The 17,969-nt window shown below is 41.4% G+C and overlaps 3 protein-coding genes across 9 annotated transcripts in view; 2 read left to right on the forward strand and 1 right to left on the reverse strand.

Moving 5' to 3' along the window:
* yes1 (YES proto-oncogene 1, Src family tyrosine kinase) overlaps window positions 1-11,562 on the forward strand; it is a 192,721-nt gene extending 181,159 nt beyond the window's left edge. For 6 of the 7 annotated variants that reach the window (XM_061839547.1, XM_061839551.1, XM_061839548.1 and 3 more), the window contains 5 exons: window positions 446-625; window positions 3,639-3,715; window positions 5,720-5,873; window positions 5,957-6,088; window positions 9,483-9,698. In XM_061839547.1, coding sequence (XP_061695531.1) covers window positions 446-625; window positions 3,639-3,715; window positions 5,720-5,873; window positions 5,957-6,088; window positions 9,483-9,691 — 752 coding nt within the window. In that variant the 3' untranslated portion in view covers window positions 9,692-9,698. Of the gene's footprint in view, window positions 1-445; window positions 626-3,638; window positions 3,716-5,719; window positions 5,874-5,956; window positions 6,089-9,482; window positions 10,050-11,441 lie in introns of those variants that run through there. The other variant, XR_009797761.1, reaches the window with a different exon arrangement.
* On the reverse strand, window positions 11,407-16,319 carry clul1 (clusterin-like 1 (retinal)). The gene is made up of 8 exons (XM_061839553.1): window positions 16,223-16,319; window positions 15,903-16,051; window positions 14,946-15,116; window positions 14,414-14,846; window positions 13,282-13,401; window positions 13,000-13,199; window positions 11,574-11,749; window positions 11,407-11,499 (listed from the first exon to the last, which is right to left on the reverse strand). The coding sequence occupies exons 1-8, from the start codon at window positions 16,317-16,319 to the stop codon at window positions 11,478-11,480; spliced, it is 1,368 nt and encodes a 455-aa protein (XP_061695537.1). The 3' UTR covers window positions 11,407-11,477.
* The window catches only part of LOC133511001 (collectin-12-like), a 35,187-nt gene continuing 33,158 nt past the window's right edge, over window positions 15,941-17,969 (forward strand). Inside the window, exon 1 of the mRNA XM_061839563.1 lies at window positions 15,941-16,081. The gene's annotated coding sequence lies outside the window, so the exon portion shown is untranslated. The remainder of the gene's footprint in view (window positions 16,082-17,969) is intronic.

The following is a 17,969-nucleotide window of genomic DNA, read 5'->3' on the forward strand; positions in this document are numbered from 1 at the left end:
CGTTCTCTCACTCCCTTGCAGTTCGTTATTACGGTTGCCCCACTTTATTTTTATGCGCGTGTGCGCTGCGTGATTCATTCACGGAGGTCGGCCCACGTGTCGGAACCGCTCGCTCTCCCGACCCGGCTCATTGTATGTAAGCGGGGCATGACTGAGTGGCTTTCGTCCAGGAAGCGCGAGATTATTTTGATGATGAACTTTATTGGCTGTTTGACAAATGATCACACATGCTTTATAGTTTTCTGCTCAGTTTTATCTTGAACATGCACACACGTCTGGAGGTGTGTGGGAGGATCCAGTTTATGAGACTTGGATAATCATTATTGCATTGTTTTGATCGAAAATCATGTATTTTGAAGAATCTTCAGAACAATGTTTGTTTTTTGTGATTTCATAGTGTTTTGTGGTTTTCTTTTTTCTTTTTTTTTTTTTTTTTTTTTTTAAGGTACATGGAATGGTACAACCAAGGTGGCCATCAAGACCCTGAAACCCGGCACCATGTCTCCGGAGGCGTTCCTGCAGGAGGCCCAAATCATGAAGAAGCTGCGACACGACAAGCTGGTGCCTCTCTACGCCGTGGTGTCCGAAGAGCCTATCTACATTGTGACCGAGTTCATGGGCAAAGGTCAGCCCCACCGACCGTGTTCCCAAACTCTGCCAAGGAAGAATAGTGCACACTTTAGACCGTAATTTCCGGCCTACAGAGCGCACCTGATTATAAGCCTCGCCCAGTACATTTTTAAAGGGAAAAAGCATTTTGTGCATACACAAGCCGCATTTGATTAATAGCCGCATGTGCCCACATTGAAACACGAGATATTTACAAAGAAAAACACTCCACAGTTTCAAAGTTTTAATAAAATACAGTAGCTTTTCTTTCCAAACAGTGCCTGTGACGCGGCAGTAACACAGCAGCAACATGCTAGCACAGCGCAAACAGGGCCGGTTAAAAAAAAAAAAAAAACATAGCGGTAAAAATCACTGAGAAGAAGCAGTAACATAGCACCAACATGCTAGCACAGTGCTAACGCTAGCACAACGCTAATGGTGGCCGGTTAAAAAAAATAACATACCGGTAAAAATCACTGAGACGCAGCAGTAACACAGCAACAACACGCTAGCACAGTGCTAACGCTAGCACAACGCCAAGAGGGCCAGTTAAAAAAAACATACTGGTAAAAATCACTGAGAAGTGGCAGTAAAACAGCAGCAACACCCTAGCACAGCGCTAACAGGGCCGGTAAAAAAAAAAAAACATACCGGTAAAATTCACTGAGACACAGCAGCAAGACGCTAGCACAACGCTAACAGGGCTGGTTAAAAAAAAAAACATACCGGTAAAAGTCACTTCCTCGGCACATATATTCCACCGGCCTCACCTTTACCTTTTCCGCTCAAGTGCCCCCTTGCGGCTGTTAGAAAAAGTGCACAAATTAGCCGCATCGCTGCATAAGTCGCAGGGTAAAAATCACTGAGACACAGCAGCAAGACGCTAGCACAACGCTAACAGGGCCGGTTAAAAAAAAAAAATACCGGTAAAAGTCACTTCCTCGGCACATATATTCCACCGGTCTCACCTTTACCTTTTCCGCTCAAGTGCCCCCTTGCGGCTGTTAGAAAAAGTGCACAAATTAGCCGCATCGCTGCATAAGTCGCAGGGTTGAAAGCGTGTGAAAAAAGTCGCGCCTTGTAGTCCGGAAATTACGGTAATTCTTGATTCTAAGAGCTCTGTGCAGTCGCCTAGTTGTTGCCAGACAGCATCCAAAGGGCACATTCAAGACCTCTCCACAATCCAAAAGCAAAACTAGCATATGCCAGCCGTTCCCTCCAAGCTGTTTGAATGGTAACACGGGGGGCCCGAGAGTGTTGTGCCCCTGAACACGTATGTCAGCAAACACCCGTCCACAAAGTTGCGTGGAAAGTCATCATTGTTGAAACCAAGACCAGCTGACACATCACCTTCTGTTTTACTCTCTTTCGGAAATGATTATACATGGTAATTAAGTCTTCAAGCATTATGTGGAGACTTTCACACATTTCTTCAGCAGGAGAAATGTTTCAGCGTGACATAAAATTCCAGCGGGTTCATTCCACCGGCGCCCGATGTACATAAAAGCCGTTTATCCTCCACTACCTGTGTATGAACTCTAGGAAAGTAAGTCACTTAGGCTGGATTACCACCGGAGGTCCAAATGCTCAACTACGAGCTAATGCCTATATTTACAGCTGTCAAGGTGGAATCTCTTCTGTTACCCTGTGGAGTTTTACTTATGTATTTATCATACTACGAACATACCGGATTTTCCGCACTATATTTTCTTCAAAAGCCGACGATGCGTCTTATAATCCGGTGCGCTTTATATATGGATCAGTATTGAGCCTTTAGTTCACCGCCATCTAATGGATGCATGACGGAACCCCGGCCTCTACCGTAGTGTTTATTCTATGCGCCTTATAATGGGGTGCGTGTTATATATGAAAAAAAGTCTTAAAATAGGCCATTCGCTGAAGGGGCGCGCCTTATAGTGCGGAAAATATGGTATATTTTATTCTCATTTCTGAATGCTGGACTTGTTTCCTTGAACTGCGTATGTTGGTACAGAGTCTACGGTATAAATTACAGAATTTGAGACAAGAAAATCTGGGATTACCATTTTTTTTCCCATTTGTAAAAAAATTGGTTCTGGCAGCTCAAACATGGTTCCATCAAGAACATATTTTTTGGGTGGGGGCTTGATTTAGCCAAGTTATTTAATTTCCCCCCCAGCCTATTTATTTCTATTATTTTATTTATTTTTTTATTTTCCTCTATTTTTCATAATTTCATGGAGATTTCAAGTGACATACATCCAATATGGCTGTGTTTATATTCATGGAACAGATGGGGATAAAAAAAAAACATGGGCACACCCCCAGGTTGGACAAATAACCTCATAAAAGTCAACACCAGAAAATAACAAATAAAAATTAAACAATAACGCATAAATTGAGTGAACAGCTGCCATTAGAAGAGGATGGAAACCGTGAACTGCAGAGAATATCAAAAAACTGCAATTTATTGACGACTTCTCCGAAAAGATTGGTGTATTGATTTCGTCAAACTCAAATTATTGGCGTAAATCTGCGTTGACGCTGCGCTCGCATTGGCAGATGTCTAATACGCATCAGATTTTTTTTCCAGAATTATAGAAGAAGCCATATATCATATTCCCTGTGTTTTTTTTTCCTCTTTATGCTGCCATGACATATTTGGCAATCGTAACAGCAAACATTCAAATGACCACTTAAACCAAACAGTGTAATTTATCCATCCATCCATTTTCTTCAGCGCTTATCCTCACAAGGGTCACGGGAGTGCTGGAGCCAATCCCAGGTGTCATCGGGCAGGAGGCGGGGTTGCGTGTTTTTGGGATGTGGGAGGAAATCGGAGTGCCGGGAGAAAACCCACCCAGGCACGGGGAGAACGTGCAAACTCCACACAGGCAGGGCCGGGATCGAACCGGGTCCTCAGAACTCTGAGGCCAATGCTTTCCAGCTGAGCCACCCAGTGTAATTTAGGCCTTAGCCAATGAATTGCTCGTTTTGTCTTCTTCTTCTTTTTTTTTTTTTTTTAATGTTCCTCAATCAATTTCTTTCAGGGAGTCTGCTGGACTTCTTGAAGGAGGGAGACGGCAAATACCTGAAGCTGCCCCAGCTGGTGGACATGGCCGCACAGGTAAGGACGCAAAGACAAGCCTCAGTTTGTTCACATTTAAAGGAAGACGTGTGACAACAAAAGCAGACTCGGGATTTCGAGGCCGACACAAGTGGCCTTCTCCATTCAGGTTTTCAAAGTTATTTAATATCCAAGTTGACATTTCTCTTGGCTCTGGCGCCGCCGGCACTTCACCGCCCGCGGCGCCGAAACGCTCCTCATCAGGGGGCCGCTTAAACTCCCGCAACGGCTCCGTCGCGTGCTGCCGTTTGCTTTCACTTCGCCCCGGTCGGCCAGGTGGAAATTGAAAATGAAGGTGGCGGGAGCCGCATAAGCAATCGCCTCCGAGGGAGTTGGCAGGAAAAAGATGTTTTGGATTATTTGGAAATGAACAAGCCTGCACGAACATGATTAGCCGGAATACCTTCGCGCACTCAAACCTCGCATGTCGAACAAAATCCTGCTTGGGTTTTGAAACCAGTTCTCGCAAAGGAAGTCACGGGAATGCTTCCCACCTCTGATCTTTAATCTTCATCAATACAGGCAATGTTTTAAGTAGCATTTAACCAATAAAACACTCGTTTTTACATTTTTCTTGATTTAGTATTTATTGTAACAATTTTTAAAAATTTTAAACATAACAATATCTCTTTTGTGTACTTAAAAAAAAACTCATTTCATAGCATGGAGTACATTTCTTGTTTTTTGCTTTGTGTTTTTCATACCCTGTTGTATAACTATTTAATAACATTTCTTTAACTAATTCATAATTTATTACTTAAAGACACAGGTGTCAAACCCAAGGCCCACAGGCCAGATCTGGCCCGCCACATTATTTTATGTGGCCCGCGAAGCCAAAATCTAGGGTGTCAAATTCCATGATTCTAGTAAAAATCTGTACCAAAATTTCAAATTGTCATATAGCATAAATGATAAAATGTGATAGTATAAGCATTTTTGTGTTACCAAAAGTGAAAAGTTGAAAAACACATTTCGCTTGATTTCTGATTCCAAAACTAGTTCAGAAACTGATTATTTAAATATGATGAGATGATTTAATATTTTTATTCTACCGTCATAACAACCCTCTGAGGAAAAGACAAACTACAATGTGGCCCGGGAGAGAAATTAGTCTGACACCCCTGCTTTAAGATCTCTCAGGTGTTCACGCAAGAATCAGTCTTTGTTTGTTTTTTTTTTACAATTTTCTGGACTGGCATTTTGAAAAAATATTCTGTTTTTTAATAATGGCAAGACCATGCGAAATTTTTTATCCGATGTATTTATCAATAAATAATCAACTGATTAATGGATAATTAAATGCTTTAAATGTACGGTACAGCCTCAGTTCTCGAACGTCCCCGTTCTTGAACAAATCGGTTTTCAAATGAAAATGTTGGGATTTTTTTTTTGCTTCTGTTTTTGAACGAAAGTTGGTACTCGAACGGCCCCGACAAAACCCGGAAATAACATAATGCGCACGGCACAAGCAGTTAACCCACTCACGACGCGTTTTGTTATCGTCTATTAAAAAAATAAATATATTTCTTAAATGATTTTATTATGTAAAGTTTTTACATGTATTTCTACCATGTAGTTTATTATCAGGAAAAGCTGTAAAAATATTTTAAAAAGGCCAACTTTTTGGGCTTGGAACGCATTATTTCTTTTTCCATCCATTGTAATGGGAAACATCGATTCGGTTTTCGAACAAATCACTTTTGCGACTCATCGTTTGTGAATTCACCCATGAGCAATTTTTGGGGGGATGAAACCCATCTTCGGGTCTTTGCTGACTTATTCAGTTATTCGCAGTTCTTACCATAGGTTGTGCTCTCTCCGTGAGGGAGGAGAATACCACAAGGTGCTGCTAAACGCCCTGGCCAATAGGAATGTAGTATTTGGTGTCAAGGAAGTATTAAGTATTCACAGACTGACTTCAGCCTTCACCAAATCGGAGGTGAAATTACGAATTGCACGACCGGGACCGGCCTCGGCTAACGCCGTTTGGCTTCCTGGTTGCAGATTGCGGACGGCATGGCCTTCATCGAGCGGATGAATTACATCCACAGGGACCTGCGTGCCGCCAACATCCTGGTCGCCGACAACCTGGTGTGCAAGATAGCCGACTTCGGCCTGGCGCGGCTCATCGAGGACAACGAGTACACGGCCAGGCAGGGTGCGGTGGGCCCCCCCGGGAAAAATTCAACATTCAAAACCACCGTCGGCGATTAAAAATGTCTTCATTGTCTTTCATTCCAGGTGCTAAATTCCCCATCAAGTGGACGGCGCCGGAAGCGGCTCTGTACGGCCGTTTTACGATCAAGTCAGACGTGTGGTCCTTTGGTATACTACTGACTGAACTGGTCACCAAAGGCCGAGTGCCCTACCCAGGTGAGCCTTTCGCCCCTTTCACACAAACAGTCCGAGAGTTCCCGCAAAAACAGCGCGAAAGGGACTTTATTTACATCTGCCGAGTTACGTCCGCACGCAAACTTCGGCTTTCAATTTTTGATTTCATTCAAGTTTCACTTCATTTTTCTGCTTATGACATTTTGATGAGAAAATGACAATTCACATTAGAATTGGAAAAATAAAAATCATTATTTTGTATTTTTGAAGGGAACATTTAATAAAAAAATTTATTTAAATTCAATTGCTTTTCACGATGATGGATGATTTAACTGTTGCTTAAACCTTTTGTGACAATACGCATTATTAATAACATGACTATGACTGAGTTGTAACAATTTTAAAAATGTACATTTTAAAAAATGCATTTAATATAATGTGCTAGTATTCATTCAAAGTTGAAATGTTTTATCAATTCTTTAATTTTTTTTGAAGACGGGTCATTATTTTAACTTTTTTTTTAAATTTAAATTCAATGTCTTTTGAAGATGATGGATAATTTGACTGTTGCTTAAACCTTTAGTGACATTACGCATTATCAATAAGACTTTAAATGCGTTGTAACAATTTTCAAAATATGTATTTTAAAAAATGCATTTAATATAAAGTATTATTATTAATTAAATTTTTGATCAATTCTTTAATTTTGGTGAAGATGGGTCATTATTTTAACAATTTTTTAATTTAAATTCAATTTCTTCTGAAGATGATGGATAATTTAACTGTTGCTTTAAACCTTTAGTGACATTACACATTATTAATGACATGATTTTGACCAAGTGGTAACAATTTTAAAAATATATATTTAAAAAAATGCATTTAATATAGTATTATTATTTATTGAAAGTTTAAATGTTTTAGCAATTCTTTAATTTTGGTGAAGACGGGTCATTATTTTAACAATTTTTTAATTTAAATTCAATGTCTTTTGAAGATGATGGATAATTTGACTGTTGCTTAAACCTTTAGTGACATTACGCATTATCAATAAGACTTTAAATGCGTTGTAACAATTTTCAAAATATGTATTTTAATTATTATTAATTAAATTTTAGATCAACTCTTTAATTTTGGTGAAGATGGGTCATTATTTTAACAATTTTTTAATTTAAATTCAATTTCTTCTGAAGACGATGGATAATTTAACTGTTGCTTTAAACCTTTAGTGACATTACACATTATTAATGACATGATTTTGACCAAGTTGTAACAATTTTAAAAATATATATTTAAAAAAATGCATTTAATATAGTATTATTATTTATTGAAAGTTTAAATGTTTTAGCAATTCTTTAATTCTGGTGAAGACGGGTCATTATTTTAACTATTTGCAAATGAAAAAATCTAAAAAAAAAAAAAAAAAAAACAAATGGACAAAGATACATTTATTAAAAAATAATTTAAAACTTATTTTGAAGAATGTTTCAAACTTAGTTTATTCTTTTCTTTTAAACATTTTGAAATAATCTTGCGAAACTTGAATACAAATGTTTATACAGGTTAAAAATCACTTAACATGCTCAGACGTATATAAATTATGGATCTGATTGAATTACTTTATTTAATTTTTGTTTGAAGATGCCAGCCCTCAGTAAAACACAATTTTATCAAGTTTGGTTTGAAACCCACCCGAGGCAGACTTTTCCACAGGAAGTTTTCCGCATTTTTCCACGCGATGTTCCGTTTGTGCTTCCTAAATATGATTTCCATCTCAAATACATTTTGGACCAAGATAGAATTTTACCGATGGATCTACTCCCAATAATTCTAGATGTTGCTCAGTGGTGTTGAAAATGTTTGTTTTGAGTGTCTGAGGACAGCAACGCAGCCTGCACCGATCACAGAGCCGCCATATGGCCGACCCGATCGCCATCTGGTTCCTGTGGCCTTCCCGGATCCACACTGGGGGGGGGGGGGGTGTACAACCCTTCAATGTAAATAATTCAACTTCATCTTTGAATAGTTAAAAATTAAATCTTAACACAGCTCCATATTAAAAACTAATTTTTGTCGTTTCTTATGAAGATATCTGATAGCACACGATTGACATTTCAACACCGCTAAACATTCTACTTGTCTCGTTCCCGCTTCCCAGTGGTGTGAGATAATGAGGGGGACCCCCTTCACCCACTTCCTTCAGGGCCATGTGACAAATCCACTGGGATCCGAGTCCTAACCTCTCAATGAGTCCCGGTCCTTGCAAGACTCTTGTCACACGCGGGTCATTATTGCATGGACTTCCTGTCTTTGGAGAAAGCATTTTTTTTTTTGTTTAATAGAACATGAAGATGAGAAATTACGGAGCCCCTAAAGGGACATTGAAAAAAAAAATGGTTTCTCATTGTAATGAGTAAGTTTCTCATTGTAATGAGTAACTAGTCCATTTCATGTGTGCATGTATAAAAGACCCTTATTCGTTATTCAGGAAGCTACCGCTAGCAGGTAAATAAGCAAGGACCCATAGGTAGCTGTTTTTCGACACTCAATTGTAATGAGTAACTTAGTCATGAGTTACAATGAGTAACTTAGTCATGAGTTACAATAAGTAACTTACTCATGAGAAACCAGTTACACTTGTAAAGAGTAAGTTACTCATGAGTAAGTTACTCCTTGTAACTTACTTGTAAGTTAGTCATTACAATGAGAAGCCAGTTACACTTACTCATGAGTAAGTTACTCATTGTAATGACTAAGTTTCTTATTGTAACTCATGAGTAAGTTACTCATTGTAATTCATGAATAAGTTACTCAGAAATTATTTAAATAAGTTACTCACTGTAATGAGTAACTTACTTATGAGTTACAACAAGTTACTTAGACATGAATGACTTACTCCTTACAATGAGAAACTTACTCATTGCAACAAGTAACTCATGAATAAGTTACTCATTAGAAATTATTTAAATAAGTTACTCATTGTAATGAGTAACTTACTCCTGAGTTACAATTAGTTACTTACTCATGAGTAACTTACTCCTTAGAATGAGAAACCAGTTACACTTGTAATGAGTAAGTTACTCATTGTAAGGAGTAAGTTGCTCATGAGTTACAATGAGTAACTTACTCATAAGGGAGTTACTCATTGTAACTCATGAGTATGTTACTCATTACAACTCGTAACAATGAGAAACCAGTTTGGGTTTTTGTCAATGTCCCTTTATGGGCTCCGTAAGAAATAGCACACAGCAAAATACCTGTGAAAGGAAACATTTCAATTTTGTCCACAAAGTGTATTTGCAGACGTGGACATAACTTTTGCAGTTATTCCATTGCAGCAGCTGGGTATTTTTGTGCGAGGATCAACGGCTCGGTGTGCTTAAAAGTTCCCCCAAGTGTATATTGCACGCTGTAATGTAAACCCCCTCGTGCGTTCCAGGTATGGTGAACCGCGAGGTTCTGGAGCAGGTGGAGCGCGGCTACCGCATGCCGTGCCCCCAGGGCTGCCCCGACTCCTTGCACGAAATGATGCGCCATTGCTGGAAGAAGGAGGCCGACGAGAGGCCCACCTTCGAGTACATCCAGTCCTTCCTGGAGGACTACTTCACGGCCACAGAGCCCCAGTACCAGCCCGGGGACAACCTGTAGGCTCAGGAGAGCTCGTTGGTCTTGGTACAAAACAGACTGGCCGCGACACTGTGATCCAAACCGCCGGAGTTGGTCCTCATTTCACTTTTGGGGACTTGCAAGATGCAATGATGATTTTTCCTTTTTTTTTTTTTATTTTTTTATTTTTTTTAACGCAATGAATCCCCTTTCCTCCCTTCTTTTAAAAAATAATTTCTTTGGAAGCGGGGAATCCAGATTTTTTTTTTATATGCACAGTAATTCATTGATTTGTTCTGAATGTGTGTAGGCTGACTTTTTTTTTTTTTTTTTTCTTCAATGGAGCAGATGGGTCGAATGTGCATGGGGGGTTAAAAGCTATTTTTGAAAGTGTGAGCAGGTGGGTGGATGAGCTTTTTTTTTTAATTATTATTGTAATGCTTGTTTGTTGTTTTTGAATTAATCATGTCCAAGGGGGGAAAAACATTCAAAAAATGTTTAGGATGGACATTTCCTGTAACCACTGAGTTTATTTTTTTTTTATGACTGTCGGACTCAAATTTCAGTCCTTTTTTTTTTTTTTTACACCATTTCATTGAGATATTTTAATCATGTCCAAGTGCTGAAAAAAGTAACTTTTTAAATGTTTAGTATAGACTTTTCCTCCGACCATAGTTTTTTTTTTTTGTCAAATATGCAATATTTCTTTTTTTCCCCCTTTAAACCAGTGATTTTCATCACTAGCTTTTTTTTATTTGTGATGTTTAGGATGGACATTTCCTGTCACAGAGATTTTTTTTTTTCCCCGTCACTATTTTTACCTTTTTTTTTTTTTTACATCCTGTCACGTCAATGTGAAAAGCAGGCCTACTTCCTATGATTAGAATTTAAATTTGTGTAATTGCAATTTTTTTTTGTTTTGTTGCGTTTTAGTCATAACTCTCGTAAATAAAAACAATTATTTTTTGACACATTTTTACACTATTTTAATCGTGCCTGAATGCATTTTTTGAAATGGACATTTTCTGACCAAGGATTTTTTTTTTTTGTGTCAGTCACACAAATGGTTTATTTTTTTTTATTTTGAAGGGCTTCCACATCTGCAAGTCATGCTATTGTGCAAAGGTCACACCCGATTTTTACGTTGAAATCGTTTTTTCCTGTTCCCAGGAATCAACATTTCTGTCAGTTTTTGAACTTCCAAGACATTTGTGGAACGTAAGAATCGCACAATTCGGATTTATGTCGTCATACGCACGTCTAAGCTTCAAAGAAAAAAATCAATCTGTGACTAAACTTTAGAAATTGTCAGCCAGTTGTGCACAAAAACGGTCACTAACTTGATTTCACTGTTATCCTTAATACGATTTTGTTAGTGTTATTACCACAAAATGACACTTAACACCACTGTTATTATTATTATTTTTTTTTTTCCAAACTTTAATTTTCCACTAGCCATCCTTGCAACCGTCTGTCCAGCGGCGCATGATGAGGACGTTGTGTACAAAAGGTAGCGATGCAGACAAAGATGTGAACTTTTTATCGTTTTGAATTGAATTTTATTGTGTGGAGAACCTAATATGTGATTGTTCCTAAATTTAGGACTTGAACTAGAGATTGGGGGGGGGGGGGAAGACTAATAGAATTTTTGTACAGGAAAAAAAAATAAAAGTCTTAATTTGAAAATTTGAGTTTGCTGTGCTGCCATCTTGGAGGTTTCTACTGTAAACATCAAAATGTAACATTGGGATATTATGGAAACTGCATGTTGTGTATGACTATCTGTCAACAGGTGAAGTGTTTGAATCCTGGCTCTGCGATTGGCAGTTCACTCCTCATCTTCGTTGTACCTGCAAAGCAGCAAATATAAGATAAGTACAAATAAAACATTTTATTTCATACTCTTATCCATCATTCCCGTTACCTGATCATCTCTTTGTACTTCTCCAGGGCCTCCTGGGCAACGTAGCGGATGAAGGCCGGGTCCCGCAGTTCCAGCTCTCCCGGCACGGAGAAGACGAAAGGGGGTGAGTTGAGGACGTTCACCTCCACTTGGGTGTCCGCAGCTGAAAGATTCTGGTCTTCACTCTTTGGCACCACCTGGAGTGCGAGAACGAGGAATTGACAACAAGGACGCGCTGGACACGTTGTTAGCTACACCAAATGACTGCCAAAACAGGTATTTTGTCAAATAATTTCAGTAAATACAGGAAGACTTACGGTATCTGATGTATTAACTCGGAAAATAATTTAATAGTGGTTTATTAGAACCTAAAAATGTCACTTAGTCTGACGTGGGAAAGGGACTAGTTTGCCCTAAATAATCAAGTTTCTGATTATTTTAGTTGTGTTAACTTTTTCTAAAATTGGTTCATTAAAGTGCCACTGTCATGAAATTCATGTTTTTTCGTATGTTATTAATGTAAAAAATAAAAAAAAAAAAAAAGGCAGCCGGAATGGACCCACCCGTTTTTTCACCACACAACATAATTTTGGCGCATATGGCTTTTTGTCGTTCCCGGCATGAAAATCCTCCCGAGGGATTTGTTTTGGAGAAGAAGCAGGAAGTGACGTCATTGGCAGGCGCGCTCTCAGGCGGCCTGGTGTGTTCATACCATTTTTACCTGCGGGAAGGTTGCTCTTTTGTCCCCTCGTTTTAGCCAAAATGCCGGCTCGTTGTATTGCTGGATATTTTTCGAACACTCGGGAGGACGGATTCATTCTTCATAATTTTCAAAAAGACACGGTTTGTCGTGAAAAATGGATTGCACGGGTGCAAAGGACGAGAGCTTCGTGGGTTCCAAATGACAGGCAGCTATTAAAAAAAAATAGTTTGACGTATATGACAGTTCTGTTTATTAAAATATTACTTAATACGTGATATGTACATTTTGTTAGCGCTGTGCTAACGTTAGCATCGCGCTAGCGTCGCACTAGCGCTGGCATTAGCATCGCGCTAGCACTAGGGTTAGCTTGTGTTACCGTTGCACTCTTTCTGTGTACTGTCTTTCTTTGTAAATATCTCGTGTTTCAATGTGGGCACTTGCGGCTTTTACACAGCCGTGGCGTACGTAAGTACCAAATGGTATTTCCTTTACAAATGTACCGGGTGAGGCTTATAACCAGGCGCGCTCTGTAGGCCGGGAATTACGGTAAGAAAGTACACGGAGAGGAACTCAGATGACACCTCAGTGGCACATTTGCGTGTATTTTTTATCACTGCATTTCTGTTACTAGGTTCGTGAATGGTAGGTGTGGTGGATGCTCAAGAATCCGAATCAGATTTAATGGCTATGTGACGGTCCGGTGGCTGTTCAAGTAGAACTTTGGCTCACGTCTCCTCAGCTCACCCTGGTGACGCGGAAGACGTTTTGCGCGCCCGCCCGCGCCACCCAAGCGAACTCCGCCGCCATGTTGCCCAGCCAGCTCAGCGTCTGGTCGGCGTGGCGCCGCACGATGGACAGCACCTCGTCGTACTGCTCCCGGGACATGCCCAGCAGCTGCGAGACCTGATCCAGCTCCACGTGCAGCTCCCTGACGCCGGGACACTCTGAAAAAGAGGGAGGACGTCAGTCAGACCACGGAGGCGGAGGTGGGTTTGAGGGCGAGGGCGAGGGCCAGGGCGCTTTTACCGGTCAGCAGGGCCCCCTGGCAGGCCTCGCACTGGCTCTGCAGCTGCCAGCACTCGGATGACTGCTTGCGCAGATCTCGGCACAACTTCCTGCTACGCAGGAGGCGTGGGAACCTTTTCTCTGCAATCCGACACACAGACGGGTGTTATCTTTGGCTAGTGCATCCTTCCACTGTTTAAAAAAATCTATAAAAAGAAAAGGAAATTGCTTGGTTCCTTCAGCTCCAATTTCAGGGGGAAATATAAAATAGTTTTCAAAACAGTTTTGCGTTGGATGATATCTGATCACAGTTTTCGCAGGTATTTGGATCATACCAAGATAATATTGCACTTTAAAATGTAATCTACATAAGAAGGCCTGATCATATTAATGCTCCAAATTATCTTTTTTTTTTTTTTTTTTTTTTTACTACCACTGGAGTTTTCAAATTCATCATCTTGGCTGTTTTTTACCCTCCAGCGGGCCGTCTTTGGCTCACGGGCTTTATGTTTGACACCCCTCGCCTAGAAATCTTACACTTTTTACATTATATTTTTTTAATTTCCGGCCTATAAGCCGCGACTTTTTTCCACACGCTTTCAACCCTTCGGTTTATGCGGTGATGCGGCTAATTTGTGCATTTTTTTTTTTTTTCTCTCTCTAACGGCCGCAAGGGGGCACTCGAGCGGAAAAGGTAAGAGTGAGACCGGTGGAATATATGTGCCGAGGAAGTGACTTTTACCGGTTCGGCCCTGTTAACGCGCTAGTTACTGCCGTGTCTCAGTGATTTTTTTCTAGTATGTTGTCTTTTTTTTTTTTTTTTTTTTCCAACCGGCCCTGTTAGCACAGCAGCGTTAGCATTAACGTGCGGTGCTAGCGTTAAACTCTCTGTGTACCGTCTTTCTTAGTAAATATCTCTTCTTTCACTGTGGGCAATTGCGGCTTTTACACAGCTGCGGCGTATGTATGTACCAAATGGTATTTCCTTTACAAATGTACCGGGTGAGGCTTATAACCAGGTGCGCTCTGTGGGCCGGGAATTACGGAATACAGTGGAACCTCGATTTAGCTGACTGATCGTCGGGAGGGGGACCTCCGTTTAAGACGATTGTTAAATTGATGCAGTGCGGTCCGACGTTTTGTGACGACTGACCTCCCTTCCTGTCCCGCGCTTGCGCTTCGTTGAGGCCCACAAACGCCTGCGTCACCACCGCCCCAAACTCCTCCACCACGCTGCGGCCAAAGTCGAAGAAGGAGTCCAGCACCTCCTCCAGCCCCACGCCTTGCAGGAAGCCCGAGTCGCGGGCCGGGTCCGCCGGGTCCAGGGTGGCCCCCGGCACCGGCGGACCGCTCAGGAGGGCCCCGCGGACGGCTCGGTCCAAGCCGTCCCTCATCCTGGAGGCCAGGGCCGCGCTGCTGTTCACCAGCGTTCCCACCTTGCGGCTCAGGCGAGCGAAGGCGTCCTGGATGCGGGCCACTTCCGGGTCGGGGATGTCCGGGTCCCGGTTTACCAGCACGTCGTCCGCTTCCGCGAGCGGCTCGCTGGAGCTGAAGCGTCTCGATACGCGGCGGAAGAAGTTCTCAACCTGGATGGTAGAGAACAAGGGAAAAAGTTTGTTCCAAATCTGTTGGGTAAAGAATTCCCAAGTTGCTGGTTCTGAACGCAGCCCAAGAGTTTTCCCTACTTTGTTCTGGAAGGCAGCAAAGCCTCTGCGGCAGGTGTTGGTGAAGAAGGTTTTACAGGCGTCCTCCAAACAGGGTCTGCACTCGTCCCACTCCGACTGCAAGGAGACCCTGCACTCCTCCTCGGCCTCCCGCAGCTTCTCCGTCACGTCCTGAGTCAGTTGCGCCGCGCCCTGGTGCGACAGAGGAGCGACGGTTCGGTTTCCCCGCTCGGCCTCCTTCACTTCTCCAAGGGGTTTCTTTTCAAAATGGGATCAGCGGAACCCCGAGAGTCCACGAACCGTAAATCATTTTTAGAAACCCACAAGTAATCGAAGCCCCCCAGGCCCCTTGAAAAGGTCTCCAGATGGCGGCACAGCACTACCGTAACGTCTGGCCAATAAGCCGCAACTTTTTTCAAAAGCTTTCAACCCTGCGGTTTATGCGGCTAATTTTTGCATCTTTTCTAACGGCCATAAGGCTGCACTGGAGCGGAAAAGTTGGAATATATGTGCCGAGGAAGTGACTTTTACAACTGTTAGCGGTATGTTTTTTTTTTGTTTTTTTGTTGTTAGCATGGTGCAGCGTATGTATGTACCAAATGGTATTTCCTTTACAAATGTACTGGGTGAGGCTTGTAACCAGGTGCGCTCTGTAGGCCGGGAATTACGGTATTTTTGTCAAAGGAAGCTCCTAAAACTCACTTAGCGTTTTTCCTTGACTCCCAAGATGCCACATGACGGTGGTAAAGATTTGTGTGTGTGTGTGTGTGTGTAAATGAAGCTCTTCAACTCACGTCAACATCGGTCCGGTCACCGAGATTTGAAAAAGACGGTGGCAAAGCACTACTTTTGTCTAAATGAAGTTCTTCAACTTGCATCTACAGAGTTGCTTTGCACCGAGATGCCACAAGATGGAGGCAAAGCACTGCCTTAGTCTCCATGAAGCTCCTCAATTGAGTTCAACACTGCGACGCTGACCTTTTTCTTGTCTCCGCTGTGTACCAGAGACCGCATGAGGTGCTCGTGCTTGCGCTGGTTCCGCCACATCACCTCCTGCATCTGGCCGACGCCGTACAGGGCGCGCTTGACTTCCTCGTCCACCACCTTCTCGCCGGCCTCGGACAACTCTGCCAGAATCGATCGGACTGCGTTTGTGGGTAAGTTCAGTATAATGTGCTTCTATTTTTTTTTTTTCTTTCCCTCCCCGATTTTCTGTTCACGGATTCACGTTTGCTGAGCGCGTCGTCTCCCGATCGGCAGCACGTACTACATGTGCTTGATTGCGTGTAACTAGTCACCTTTTAAAGTATCCCCCGAGCCGTTTCCGTCGTCCGGGGCGCAGCTGATAAGGAGGCCCGCCGAGGCCAGAACGGCCAGAGCCAGCGCCACCTTCATTTCTTTGCTCTGGAAGGAGAAAATAAATAAATAAAAATTGAAGTTTGACCAAAAAGATGCACGTACGCACAAATTGAAATTTTCCATCGACATGAATTTATTTCGATCCAAAAGAGAGAACAGGATTTCTATTTCAACACTTGGGGGCGCTGCAGTTTAAGGATTTATTAAAAAAAAAAAAAACATCAACAGGAAAATAATATTGATACAATTGCAGGATTTATATTGAATTATTCATTTTATTTAAAATAATTATTCACATTAAATTTATTAATACGTGATTTTTATCTTTACATATGTGTTTTATATATATGTATAATTTCCTCTTGGCAATGAATAAAATTGCTTTGTATAATGTTTTATGATTGACAAAAATACAAATTTTCTCATGTATTACTTATCGTTGTTTGATCAATGCTGTCTTTATTATTAGCATATAAAATATCAAAACAAAATAACATTCCAATTAAATAAATATAGTTATCTTCATTTGATTATAATGAAATAAACTGCACATTTGAATAATTCTCATTTTCCGTTTTCCCTTCCGCGTATCCTGACTGGGGTCGCCGACCTCAGATGACTGCGGGCGAGAGGCGGGACACACCCTGAACCGGTCGCCAGCCGATCGCGGGGCGCACAGATTTTTCCTTAAAGGATTTGATATTGGTCATCTTTGTGTTATTTGTAAGGCAAACGTTCTAGATAATAGAAGCATTTGCCTGCATAAATGTTACAGAAATACATAGAGTACTTACATTGATATAATTTAAAACATAATTACATTTATTATACAATCAAAATACATTTAACCATTTTCCCAATAATAATACGTATTTTTTTTTTTTTTTATCACTTTGAAAAAGCGTTTACGATAATCTTCCTTCTGTATCTTTTAGCAGCTCACCAATATTTACTTTTCCTATTTGTGAGGTGTTAAAATCGAAATGCAACCGCAACGCAAGCGGAACAAAAACTCCGACTTACCTCTCAACAAAGTCAAGACAGACAAAACGCTTTTGTGTGTCTCCAGTTTGTTGAGTGGCAGGTCTATTTGTGCTCTTTCCACTTGGAGCGCGATCCTATTAGCGTCTTTGCTCGATGTCTATGCCCGTTAATCCCGTATTCGACACGCCGCTAAGCAGCGCTTTTGTCTTCAGTGCCTTTCAAACGCAATATGTTAGGGGGGTGTGGAATAGCGTTGGCCTCGCAGCTCTGAGTCCCAGGTTCGACCCCGGACCCGCCTGTGTGGAGTTTGCATGTTCTCCCCGTGCCTGCGTGGGTTTTTTCCGGGAACTCCGGTTTTCTCCCACATCCCAAAAACATGCAACATTAATCGGACACTCTAAATTGCCCGTAGGTGTGATTGCGAGTGCGATTGTTGTCTGTCGAAATGTGCCCTGTGATTGGCTGGCAACCGGTTCTGGATGTACCCCCGCCTCCTGCCCGTTAACAGCTGGGATAGGCTTCGGCACTCCCTGCGACCCTTGTGAGGATAAGCGGCTAAGAAAATGGATAGATGGATGTTTTCACTCCTTTTTATTTCTTGTTTTTTATTTGATTTTCACATTTGTTAGTGCACTATGAGTTTATTTGGATATTCCATTATTAATTTTATAATATTGTCTTATATCATTTGTTTGTGTGTAT

Source organism: Syngnathoides biaculeatus, chromosome 13 (genome assembly GCF_019802595.1).
Source record: "Syngnathoides biaculeatus isolate LvHL_M chromosome 13, ASM1980259v1, whole genome shotgun sequence".
Classification (NCBI taxonomy): Eukaryota; Metazoa; Chordata; class Actinopteri; order Syngnathiformes; family Syngnathidae; genus Syngnathoides; species Syngnathoides biaculeatus.

Coding starts and splice junctions, on each gene's coding strand:
- clul1 (XM_061839553.1), bottom strand. CDS start 16,319: ATGAAGGTGGCGCTGGCTCTGGCCGTTCTGGCCTCGGCGGGCCTCCTT. Junction 13,402..14,413: donor AGCGCGGGACAGGAAGGGAG/GTCAGTCGTCAC, acceptor GTCGGATTGCAG/AGAAAAGGTTCCCACGCCTC. Junction 11,500..11,573: donor AAGTACAAAGAGATGATCAG/GTAACGGGAATG, acceptor GCTGCTTTGCAG/GTACAACGAAGATGAGGAGT.